Source organism: Carcharhinus amblyrhynchos, chromosome 31, assembly GCF_965287045.1.
Source record: "Carcharhinus amblyrhynchos chromosome 31, sCarAmb.v2.hapA, whole genome shotgun sequence".
Taxonomy (NCBI): Eukaryota; Metazoa; Chordata; class Chondrichthyes; order Carcharhiniformes; family Carcharhinidae; genus Carcharhinus; species Carcharhinus amblyrhynchos.
In genome coordinates this window covers 24045487-24058722 of record NC_137354.1, presented here as the reverse complement: position 1 = coordinate 24058722, position 13236 = coordinate 24045487, and the positions used below count along the sequence as shown (strand labels likewise).

The 13236-nt window shown below is 44.9% G+C and overlaps 1 protein-coding gene across 1 annotated transcript in view; it reads left to right on the top strand.

Annotated features, from left to right (window-relative positions):
• bms1 (BMS1 ribosome biogenesis factor) overlaps window positions 1–13236 on the top strand; it is a 71495-nt gene that overhangs the window by 17645 nt on the left and 40614 nt on the right. Inside the window, exons 8-10 of the mRNA XM_080215695.1 lie at window positions 3672–3865; window positions 5999–6150; window positions 10042–10700. Of these exons, the coding sequence (XP_080071821.1) occupies window positions 3672–3865; window positions 5999–6150; window positions 10042–10700 (1005 nt within the window). The remainder of the gene's footprint in view (window positions 1–3671; window positions 3866–5998; window positions 6151–10041; window positions 10701–13236) is intronic.

The window sequence follows — 13236 nt, the reverse complement described above, 5'->3', positions numbered from 1 at the left end:
TTCTTCCTACCAAAGTGGACCACCTCACACTTGCCAACATTAAATTCCATTTGCCATTTCCTGGCCCATTCGCCCAGCCTATCTAGATCCTTCTGAAGACTCTCCACACCCTCCGCACAATTTGCCGTTCCCCCAATCTTGGTGTCATCAGCAAATTTCGACACCCTGCACTCGGTTCCCTCCTCCAGATCATCTATATAAATGGTAAATAGCTGAGGCCCCAGCACCGACCCCTGGGGCACCCCACTAGTCACCATCCGCCAATCCGAATAGCACCCATTGACCCCCACTCTCTGCCTCCTATTTGACAACCAATCCTCTATCCACGCTAACACCCTACCCCCAACTCCATGTCCCCTGACCTTCTGCAATAACCTCTTGTGAGGTACCTTGTCAAACGCCTTCTGAAAATCCAGAAAGACCACATCCACCGGCTCTCCTCTATCCACTGCCCTAGACACATCCTCATAGAACTCCAGTAAATTTGTCAGACACGACTTCCCTTTAATGAAACCGTGTTGCGTCCGCCCTATCAAGCAATTCCCTTCAAGATGCCTCGCAATTTCCTGCTTAATGATGGATTCTAACATTTTACCTACCACAGACGTTAAACTAACCGGCCTATAATTCCCCGCCTTTTGCCTGGCACCCTTCTTAAACAACGGCGTAACATTAGCCGTTTTCCAATCTTCCGGCACTTCCCCGGAATCCAGCGACGTCTGGAAAATAACCACCAAGGCATCCACTATCACCTCCGCCATTTCTTTCAGAACCCTCGGATGCATTCCATCCGGTCCTGGGGACTTGTCCACAATCAGCCCCTCCAGTCTGTCGAGCACCACCTCTCTAGTAACAGTAATGTCATTAAGACCCTCCATTCCTACCACCTTTCCATCGCTAACACCCGGCAAATTATTCACGTCCTCCTCCGTGAAGACAGAAACAAAAAAGTTATTCAAGACCTTCGCCATATCCCCATCCCCTACCACTAGCTCCCCTTTCTCATCCTCTAAAGGACCAACGTTCACCCTAGCCAGCCTCTTCCTTTTTATATATTTATAAAAACTCTTGCTATCCTTTTTTATATTAAGTGCTAGCCCAGCCTCATAGCTTCTCCTACCCTCCTTTATCAACTTCTTTGTCAATCTTTGTTGACATTTAAACCTTTCCCAATCCTCTTCTCGCCCACTGCTCTTAGCTACTCTAAATTCCTCCGCTTTTAATTTAACACTTTCCTTCACCTCCTTCGTTATCCACGGCTTATTACCTCTCTTCCTACTGTCCTTTTTAACCATCGGAATAAATTTCTGCTGAGCACCAAGAAAGATCTCCTTAAAGATCCTCCACTGCTCCTCAGCAGACCTACCTTCCAACGCACTCCCCCAGTCCACATTCGCCAATTCTTCTCTCATCCTACCATACTCCCCTCTATTCAAACAAAGGACGCGTGTCCGGGAACCCACTTTCTCCTCCTCCATCTGCACCAGAAACTCCACCATACAATGATCACTCTCTCCAAGAGGATCCTTCACCGCAAGGTCCCTAATTCTACCCGCCTCATTACATAGCACCAGATCCAAGATAGCTTGCTCCCTCGTCGGCTCCAACACACACTGTTCAAGGAAATTATCCCGGCAGCATTCCAAGAACTCCTCCTCGAGCCCACCTCGTCCAACATGGGTCGACCAATCAATATGCAGATTGAAATCTCCCATAAATACTGCCGTCCCATTCCTGCACGCCGCACTTATTTGCGTGTTAACAGCCCGCCCCACCTCCAGATCATTATTCGGGGGCCTATAGACAACACCCACCAGCGTCTTCCTCCCTTTCCTGTTCCTAATCTCCACCCACAACGATTCCACGTTCTGCTCTTTGGCTCCGATATCATCCCTTGCTACCACCTTGATACTATCCTTAATCAGCAGAGCTACGCCACCCCCTCTTTCCTCCTGCCTATCCTTCCTAAACACTTGATAGCCCTGTACATTCATCTCCCAGTCCCTGTCACCTTGCAGCCACGTCTCTGTAATGGCCACCAGATCGTATCCATTTGTGTCGATCTGCGCCACCAGCTCATCCACTTTATTCCGAATGCTTCTTGCATTCAGATAAAGCGCTTTCATCCCAGCCTTCACCTGGACCCTATTTGCCGTAACGCCACCAATTGGGACATCCTCGGCCTCTTCCCTTACCTGTACCCTATCCTTAACTTTAGACCTCGTAGCGTCACCTACCCTCGCACCCTCCCCCCCGCTAATTAGTTTAAAGCCCTGTCTACAGTCCTCTTTACTCGATTCGCCAACACTCTGGTCCCAGCACGATTCAGACCAACCCCATCCCGCCCGAACAAGTCCCACCTACCCCAATACTGGTGCCAATGCCCCATAAATTCGAACCCATTCCTCCCACACCAATCCCTGAGCCACCCATTCACTTCCTTTATCCTGTCAACCCTACGCCCGTCTGCACTCAGTTCAGGCAGTAGCCCAGAGACGACCACCTTGTCGGTTCTACTTTTTAATTCCATTCCCAGCTTCTCATACTCCCTCCGCAGATCCTCAGTCCGCACTTTGCCTACGTCGCCGGCACCCACATGTACTACAACGACCGGGTTCTCACCCTCCCACTCCAGGTTCCTCTGCAGCCCAGCTGTGACATCCTGTACCCGAGCACCAGGCAGACAACACACCCTTCTGTGCACTTTGTCATTGTGACAAAGGACAGTGTCAATACTCTTCACCCCACTATCTCCAACTTTAACCAACATTACTGAGCTGCGCTCATGTTAAATGTGGCAACTTCTTGGAAGATCTTTGGCAGCACTTAAATAGATCTCAATTTTGGGTGAGATGGGAGGGAGGAACTTGGAGTTTTTAAGTTTGAGTTTTGTGGGTAGCACAGTGGTCAGCACTGCTGCTGCACAGTGGTCAGCACTGCTGCTGCCACACGGCACCGGAGACCTGGGTTTGATTCCTGGCTTGGGTCACTGTGTAGAGTTTGCATGTTCTCCTCATGTCTGTGTGGGTTTCCTCCGGGTGCAACGGTTTCCTCCCACAGTTTGAAAGATGCGCTGGTTTGGTGCGTTGACTCGCACAGGCGCTGAAGTGTGGCAACTAGAGGAATTTCACAATAACTTTATGTAGTGTTAATGTAAGCCTCATTTGTGACTAAATGAACTTTAAATGTTTTCTCATATTGTGCAGCTTCTAAAATATATCATCATTACTGATCATGCACTAGATTGTTCTGTGAAAGTGCAAGGACTGGCGACATGATGGGGGGAGGTCGCAGATTTAATGTTTAAGCACAAAATGCATAGGGAACGTGAAAGGAAACATATTTACACAGTAAGTGGTGATGGCCTTGAACTTGCTGCCTAGGAGAGTGTGGAAGCAGAACAGTGAATAATTTCAAAAGGAGATTGGGTGGATGCTTGGAGGTAACCCAGCAAGGCTATAGGGATTGAACAGAGGAGTGGGATTGACTAGATGTTCTCCGAGGAGCTGGCATTGACTCGAAGGGCTGAATGGCTTTCTGCTATGCCGTAAATGCCTCCATGTCTGTTCAGTATACATGATCTGTTTATTCTTAACTTCTTCACTTGGATTCATTCTTCACTTGGACTAATGCAGTTGCCATGCTTAAGTCATGTCCTTTTGGTTTTCCAGGTGTGGGTGACTTCATGGCGAATGGAGTTAGCTTCCTTTCAGATCCCTGTCCCCTCCCACAGCAGCTGAAGAAACGATCCCTGCGTGACAAGGAGAGGCTGCTCTATGCCCCAATGTCTGGTGTTGGGGGTATTGTTTTTGATAAGGATGCTGTGTATATTGATCTTGGTGGGAGTCATGCACACAAAGAGGAGGTAACATTTAATTTTGCTTTATCTTGCCAGCTTTATTGGTCCCCTCCCTTCCCATTGAAGAGAGGGAAGCAGTCCTCCCAGCTTTCCAAAACCTGGCCAAATTAGCAATTGAAATGTGATCTGATTTGGTTTGATTTATTGTCACGTGCATTGATATACAGTGAAAAGTTTAATGCGCGCTATACTGTTGCAAATGGGAGGTTGATCTCTGAGAACTAATACGCAACCACTCAGAAGTACTTTCCTTCATAACCTGTTAAGAGTTTGAGAAGGGGGATTATCTGCACTTCAAACAGCCTTTAGTGGTCAAATCAAAATAACTACCTGAGACACACTCTGTAAAATCAACATTGTTGAAGTAATAGTGTGTATAGAAAGAAGCGGTGATGATAATTGCAACTATACGTAATTACAATTACGCCTGCAGCGTTACCAAGGATGGGAACTGAACAGCTAGGGGTATTCATTATTTAGGAAGGACAGGCAGAAAGGTAAAGGAGGTGGATAACATTATTAATAAAGTAGGAAATCAATGCAATTGAGGAAAATCATGTGGAACTGTATGGGTGGAGATAAGTAACACTAAGAGACAGAAAACAGTGTTGAAGTTGTCTTTGGACCCCAAATCGTGATGGAGATGAGAGATCAGAGGCGCATGCATTAAGTGTACAACTGTAATCACGGGTGATTTACAAAGAACAACCCAGCACGGGAAACAGGCCCTTCGGCCCAACGAGCCCGCGCCGCCGCATCACCCTACACCTATTCTACCCTGCGTGTCTATGAATGGAACCCCTAACTTAGCCAGATTCAGGGGAGAATAGTGTCAATTTGGTAAACCAGTCAGCCTAAGAGCGCATCTTTGAGGTGTGGGAGGAAACCGGAGCGCCCGGAGGAAACCCACGCAACCACAGGGAGAATGCACAAACTCCCACAGACACAGGCCCAAATCCATGTATCTGCACAGCCAGCAGTGCTTAGTCACCGAGCTGTTGCGGCGCCCGTCTACTGGTCCAGGATCAAGCACACACATCGACGCGAAGTACTAGGCCAATCCCGGAACCTCCAAGAGCAGCCCACGCACAACCCACCGTGTGCATGCCCCTCGTTTGACAACGAGGTGGATCTCCACCTGCGGAATAAAAAGACAAAAACGTTAACTTACAAGTCTGCATTTCCGGTGTCTCCCGAGGTTCTGACCTTATTTAATAGCCCCTACTCTAACCCTGTCAAATGTCAAAGTCATGCTAATCTTATTTTCCTGCACTTGTCCCATATCCTTTAATATTATAATGTTACAGATGCTCATCAAAATATTTTTAAAAGGTTGTAAGTTTTCCAATCTCCCTTGCCTTCCCAGGCAGCACATTCCAGATTTCCACCACCCTCTGAGTGAAAAAGGATTTTTTTCTCAAATCCCCTCTGAAGTTCCTTCCCCTCGCCCTAAAACTGTGCCCCCTCGTGATTGACCCCTCAACCAAGCTGCTCCCTAGTCACCCTGTCCAAACCCCTCATAATCTTATAAACCTCCGTCATGCCCCCCCCTCAGCCTTCTCTGCTCTGGAGAAAACAGTCTGTCAAAAAAAAGCTAATACTTGCCTTCTGCGTGGAAGTAAATCTGTCTTCAATCTTCACTTTGAGGCGACCGTTCTCTACAACCAATATCAAATAAACTCTCGAGCATGGTTGTGAAGAAGATACTGAGTTGGATGCTTTGATGGAGTCTGTCTATTTCTTGCTACTGAGCTTATTTCTCCATTCTAACATTGTCCACATGCTGGCTGACTCCTTATTAGATACTCATCTGAGTAGAATTGAGTAGTCAATACTTGTTCACCTAATTACCTTAAACTACTGGTATTTAACACCCAGCGTTAGAACCTATTAGATCTGTCTCTCTGCTTAAGACGCTCCAAGCTTATCTGACCTAATCTTTCCTTATATGGCTGTCATTTTTTATTGTTTTATAATGCTCCGATACAGACTTTGGGATGGTGTAATAGTGCTATCTAATTATAAGTTATTAGTATTGTGTTTGTTATTACTATACATTAAAACATCCATTATTACTATATCAGCAACACTATAGAATTGCTGCTATATGTTTTTATAAAAATGTTCATTTGTTTGTAGGAAGAGAATAGACCGAACTACGAACTGGTGCAGAGCCTAATTGCAACACACAGCACCATTGACACCAAGATGGCATCTAGCAAAGTCTCCCTCTTCATGGACTCAAAGCCACTGGCATCTGAGGAATTGGAAGAAAGCAAGTCGACAGAAATGTAGATATTTTTAATTACATCCCATTCACTCGTAACCCTGGTCATTGGAAGCTTGCCAGATTCTGATGTGTATGTGAGCAGTAGTATTTTTGCCATGCCATCGTTGTCCTGGAAGATGCACAATGACCCATTTCTGTGGCCTTCTAAAGGCTGAGGAAGCTCCAAGTTGGCCAGTTATCCTCCCCCAGGTTTTGAGAAGGCATTTGAAGTGTCACTTTCAGCACCCAGCGCAGCAGGTGTAAGATCACTTGCTGTTTATTAATCACACATAAAGCTTCAGTGTGAAATTCCCCTGGTCGCCACACTCTGGTGGCTGTTCGGGTCGGTGAACCTTACCAGCATGTCTTTCAGACTGTAGGAGGAAACCGGAACACCCGGATGAAACCCATGCTGACACAGGGGGAACGTGCAGACTCCACACAGACAGTGACCCAAGCCAGGAATTGAACCCTGTTCACTGTCGCTGTGAGACAACTTTGCCACCGTGCTACCCCTAGCCTGTACTGAACTGTTCTTGTTTTTCTCTCTCTATATAGCCCTCCCTTTGTGAGCGCTGCAACTCCAATAAGCTAGTTTTCCTAGATAGGGGAGCATGATCACATCTATAAGGCTAGATTCGTTATTTGCAGAGCCAGTTACAATATTCTTTCTGTGTGTACATTAAGCTTAGTTAATGAAGTAATCAAACCCCCAAAAGCTCCAGCAGTTTTTTAGTTGCACAGGTGAGGTTTCCAAAAGTAGAACTTGCCTTTTAAAGGTAACAAGTTGTCAGCTGGAATTTTGACCAATGGTTTACCTTCTTCCGCTGCCCCCTCCCTTTCCTATCCATTCCCATAGTTTCTGGACCTCCTAAGGTTCCTTTATGATTGTGCTATTTGTGGCTACTTTCTCGTAACCAACAGCTCCATGTCAGTCTAAATCTTCCATTATCACAGTTCATCCTTGTAAAAACAGCGCTGCCTCCTTAAACCCCTTCCACAAATCTTTCCACCCCCTTTGGGGATTAACACGGCTTTAATACTAACTGTTGTTGGTGCAGACTTGATGGGATGAAGGGGTTTTTTTTTTAGTGCTATACGACTCTGACTTATGATGAGGGAAGATTATTAATGAAGCAAATACTGATAATTGGGCTTGGGGGGGCATTTCCCTGAAGAACTCCTGCAGAGATGTCCTGGAGCTGATTAGTGAAACTTGTTTTTGAGAGAGACGGTGATTTGCGCAGTAAAGTATTTTTCTCTTTCGGGTGATGAGTTAATTAGACTCTTTAGAATCGAAAGGCGGAAGTTAAGCTTGCAGAGATCCTCAGCTAAGCCACACTTGAAGTATAAAAGCAATGTAGTAACTCTGGAGAGGTGGGGAAAAGATTAACTGGAATGACTTCAGAACTGAGAGGTTATAGCTATTAGGAAAGATTGAGCAGGCTGGGTGCCTTTCTTAAAAGGAAGACTGAGGGCTGACCTGGAGAGGTCTTCAAGGTAATTATTGGATATGAACAGCTTGATAGTGATGCTTCCGCTTGTGATCAGCGCTCTGGGCCATTACTATAAAAGAATTAGGAATAAATCCAACAGGTAATTCAGGGTAAGTATCAGAGTGGTGAGAATGAGGAACTCACTACCCATGGAACGGTTGAGGCAAATGCTTGTGCAAAGTAGCTACGTAAGCAGCTGAGGGAGTAAGAAATAAAAGGATATGTCAATGGGGGTTAGATGAAGAGGAGGCAGACGGGTGGAGCATAAACACCAGTACAGACTTGAGACAGATAATCTATTCTTGTACTTTAACACGTGACTTACTATTGACCAGCTCACGGAGGAGTACAGTCATTTACTGTTAGCTTTTGTAAAACAAAATTCTTGTGGTTTGGAGTGGCAAAATTATACTTTTTTCTGCAATCTGTTGCTGTTGACTAAAAAGGAGAGTGTTGGTGGCTTGGGAAGAGAGTTTGGAATGGATGCCAAAACACTGGCTTCAGTCTTCCTTTTTTTGACTGGCCTATAGAACATAGGAACGTAGAACATTACAGCGCAGTACAGGCCCTTCGGCCCTCGATGTTGCACCGACCAGTGGAACCAATCTAATGACCCTCTAACCTAAACTATTCCAGTGTTATCAATATGCCTATCCACTGACCATTTGAATGCCCTTAAAGTTGGCGAGTCCACAACCGCTGCAGGCAGGGCATTCCACGTCCTTACTACCCTCTGAGTAAAGAACCTACCTCTGACATCCGTCCTATAATTATCACCCCAAAAAATTACTTAAAATTAGTTATTTAGACTGTACTAAACTACAGACAGTTACGTGGGTAAGATGGCTATAGAGGGATATGGGCCAAACACGGGCAGTTGAGATGAGCTTTTAAAAAAAAGGGTGGCATGGACAAAGGGCCAAAGGACCTGTTTCCATGCTGTCAACCTGTATGACTCTATAACTCTGTATTTTGTGTAAGTGACGAGAGGCAGAAGGATTCATGGTGACATCACTGGAAGTAGCTAATCTGCCAGTTAGAACCTGTTTGAAATGAAAATTTATAACTTCATTTTCCTTTTCCCACTACAAACATTCGTACAATGATTTTTGATGCTAAAATACCACATTAAAAAGCTTGCCTCAGTCTTAATGCAGAATGCGAGAGGGACGGGATTTTGAAACACATAGATGTATATTTTATAGTATGTATTTACTTGTTCGTAGTTTCTTTAACAGTTTTGCTTAACAGTTTCAATCCGCAATAGTCTAACGTACAGTGATATGGTAGCACAGTTGTTAGCGCTGCTGCCTCATAGTGTCAGGGACCTGGGTTCAATTCCCAGCTATGGTCACTGTCTGTGTGGAGTTTGCACGTTCTCCCCGTGTCTGCCTAGGTTTCCTCCCACAGTCCAAAGATGTGCATGTTAGCTGGATTGACCGTGCTAAATTGTCCCTTAGTATCAGGGAGGCTAGGTTGGGTAAATGCATGGGGTTATGGGGATAGGGCCTGGGTGGGATTGTGGTCGGTGTAGACTCGATGGCCTCCTCCTGCACTGTAGGATTCTATGACTGGAAAGAAATTTTGTAAAATCAGTTTAAATCCAGTGGCTTCAAAATATCTAAGGGTTTCCATGTTAACTCATTATTATCACAATTATGCAGCTTCCTCTTGAGGCTTTTCTTCCTGGTTGATGCTCTGTAGCTACAATGCAGAAAAAATAAATATTAAGAGTTTTTATCCAACAACCTGTTCTGAAAACTGTGCTTGCATTTTTAAATTCCACCACAGCAGCTGAAACAGTCTGCACCATTTTAAAACCATTAAAAATGATCCAGAAGGTTATATTTTAAAATAAAGTCAATTTGCCCTCAGCTGATATTAGCGGATCTTTTAAGATTCCAGCATCCAGATGCACATCTTCCCTCAAAATCAAATCAGTTTTTCCTCAGGCCATGGTCTTGTACTGAGTTCCTTTGAAACCAATCCAGAGATATTGTTTACAGACAAACGTACTAAAATCATAGAATCCTTACAGTGCAGTTGGAGGCCATTCAGCCCATCGGGTGCACCAACTCTCTGACAAAGTGTTTTAACCAGGCTCCCGCCCCTGCTCTATCCCCATTAGACTGTGGGGAATAAAAACCTGGAGCTCTGAGGAAACCCACGCAGACATGGGGAGGATGTACAAAACTCTACAATCACCCAAGGCAGGAATTGAACCAGCGTCCCTGGCAGTGAGAGACATCAGAGCTAACCACTGTGCCACACTTAGAACTAACGAAGAAAAATATTACTTTTGTCCATATTCAGTGATGCAGGTTACAAAATGTTTGTTCCTGGAATAGGTTGAACATGAAACCAAATTTTCTGTTTTTAAAAAAAAATTACAACTCCCATTTCTGCCCACGAAACAGATCCAGAACACCTAAAGAGGAGAAAATGTTTGACCCAAAGAGTGGACGAGTGCGTCGCAAAGCTGTCTTCGATGATGGTGATGATGATGATGGTGGTGGTGATGATGATGATGATGGTGAAATGACTGAAACTGAGGAACAAGAATCTGACGCTGCAAGTGAGGATGAGACAGAAGATGAAAGTGAAGAAGAGACTGGCAATCAAGGCAAAATTGATCGCGAAAGAGAAATTTATCCCCGACCACTTAAAGTCTTGAAGCTGGAGAATGAGGCAGAGGTTGCAGTTGAAAAACCCGTGTTCGCAGATAGTGATGATGACTTGGAAATGGATTCAGAGACAGAGATGACTGATGAGGGGTATAATGAGGCAGATGATGAAGAACAGGACTTGACTTCTGATTCCGAAGTTTTTGTGCACCCTAGTCATAAAAGTTTGAAGGAAGACCCAAAGGTGAAAATAAATTTGAATGGCAAGCAGGAAGATGAGGAGTCAACCTTAAACTTGGAGATGGATTCTGATGAAGATGATTTGGACTCCACAGTGGAACTGAGTAATTCTGGGCTTTCAGAGAGCAAAGTGCTAAACCAAGAAAGCAGTGATATTGAGGAACATAACGAAGATTATGAAGAAAAGATCAGTTCAAGCTTCGAAACCGTAGGTATGTCAAGTTATTTCTGGGCCTGTTTGAGCGAGGCATTGCTTTGGGCCTAATGTGTTGGATTCATTTTGAACAATAGAAATGAGTAAAACTCACTGCTTTTAACACTGAATCCCACCTACTCATTATCTCTCCGTTATTAGCGAACCTGTAGTTACCTAATCTCCCTAAAGGGAGACAGTGCCCTAGTGATGTATCACTTGACTATTAATCCAGACACTCAACTAATGTTCTGGGGAACCAGGTTCAAATCCCGCCATGGCAGGTGGTGGAATTTGAATTCAAGAAAAAATATCTGGAATTGAGAATCTACTGATGACCATGAAACCATTGTCGATTGTCAGAAAAACCCATCTGGTTCACTGCTGTCCTATAGGGACGGCAATCTGCTGTCCTTACTTGGTCTGGCTTAATGGGACTCCAGAGCCACCACAATGTGGTTGACTGCCCTCTGAACAAGCCGCTCAGTTCAAGGGCAACTAGGGATGGGCAATAAATGCTCGCTAGACAGCGACGCCCATATCCAGGAGTGAATTAAAACAAAATCCATCACACTGAATTTAAAATCTTTTGTCTTTAGGTAAGTCCATTGCCTCACATCTCCTGCAGTAACCTCTTCATTACCTTAGCCCTTGAGCCTTTGATGTAGTCCCCTGTCTCTTTCACCACGGCATTGTTGGCCTAGTCCTCAGCCAGCTATTCTTGCTCTGATTTATGTATTTTCTTGACTATGGTTACCAGTGTGTTCAGGACCCCCTGTAAGTGAGGCATGCAGCCGTTTAGCATAAATAAGCTGATTTGTGGGACTGTCCTTTCCTCTTTAAGTTCCATCCATCTCTTACTTCAATTCTGCAAATTCAGTGTCCAATATGCCACTGTGCATGTTGCCAATGCCCATTTAAACAATCATTTGGATTTCTGCCTACTCAGAAAGTTGGCCTTTATAACAAGGGGTTTGTAGTACAAGAATAAAGGAGTCTGCTACAATTGTACTGAATTTTGGCAAGACCTCATTTGGAATGCTGGGAGCAGATTTGGTCTCCGCATTTAAGAAAGGATACAGTTGACTTATTAGTGCTACAAGTTGGCTTACGTTAACGCTGCAATGAAGATGCTGTGAAAATCCCCTAGTCGCCACACTCTGGCGCATGTTCAGGTACATTGAGGGAGAATTTAGCATGTTCAATGCATCTAATAAGGCGTCTTTCAGACTGTGGGAGGAAACTGGAGCACCCACAAAGACACGGAGAACATACAAATTCCACACAGAAAGTGACCCAAGCCGGGAATCTAACCCAGGTCCCTGGCTCTGGGAGGCAGCAGTGCTAACCACTGTGTTGCTATGCTGCTCCATACTTGGAGGTGGTGAGTGAAAGTTTGCTGGATTGATCCCTGGGCTGAGTGTGCTGTCCTGTGATGAGAGGCTGAGTAAATTGGGTTTATATTCTCGTTGTTGAGGCGATCTCATTGAAAGAAGATTCTGAAGGGGCTGGATGGGGTGGGCACAGAGGTTATTTCTGCTGCCTGGGAAATCTAAAACACCGGCACAGTTTCTGGGTCAGGGGTCATTCATTTAGGACTGATAGAAATTATTTCATTCAGAATTGTTAATCTTTGAAATTCTGTACCCTCGAGGGCTGCGGATGTTCCATCATTGAATATGATGGAATGGCACGGTGATACAGTAGTTAGCACTGCTGCCTCTGTGTCAGGGGCCCGGGTTTGATTCCCGGCTTGGGTCACTGCTGTGTGGAGTTTGCACGTCCTCTCCACGTCTGCATGGGATTCCTCCCACAGTCCAAAGATGTGCGGGTTACGTGGATTGGCCGTGTTAAATTGCCCCTTAGTGTCAGGGGCACTAGCTAAGGTAAATGCATGAGGTTATGGGGATAGAGCCTGGGTGGGATTGTGGTCGGTGCAAACTCCATGGGTTCAATGCCCTCATTCTGAACTGTAGGATTCCAAGAAGAGTCTATAAGTACATTAATAACGCTGTTCTTTAATATATTTAGATCTGGGATAGACAGCTTTTAGATTGCAGGAAATTAAAGAATCTGGAGAGCAGAAGAAAAGCCCATGATCACAGTGAATGGTGGAGCAGGCTCAATGGGCCACATGTTCTATTCTAGGTCCTAATTCCAGTGTTACATTGCTTACATTAGATTCAATCACAGAAGCACCTGAATTGGTTACTGCCACAAAAATCACCCAAAAGCCTCACTCCGAGCAACACCTCTAAAATTCTCAACCTTGTTTTCAAATTGTTTGACCTCTCCCGGTCTTTGCAACCTCCTCCGGTTCAACAATCCCCTGAGATATCTGTGCTCCTTTAATTCTAGTCTCTTGACCATTCCAGATTTTAATCACCCCACACTTGGTGACTGTTTCTATTTCCTCCTTTAACCTCCCTGCCTCACTTTCCATCTTGAAGATTATCCTAAAAACCCAACCTCTGATCAAATACTTGCCCATCTGCCCTAGTGTCTCCTTTTTCAGTTCAATGTCATCTCTTGCACCTTGGGATTAATTAATACTT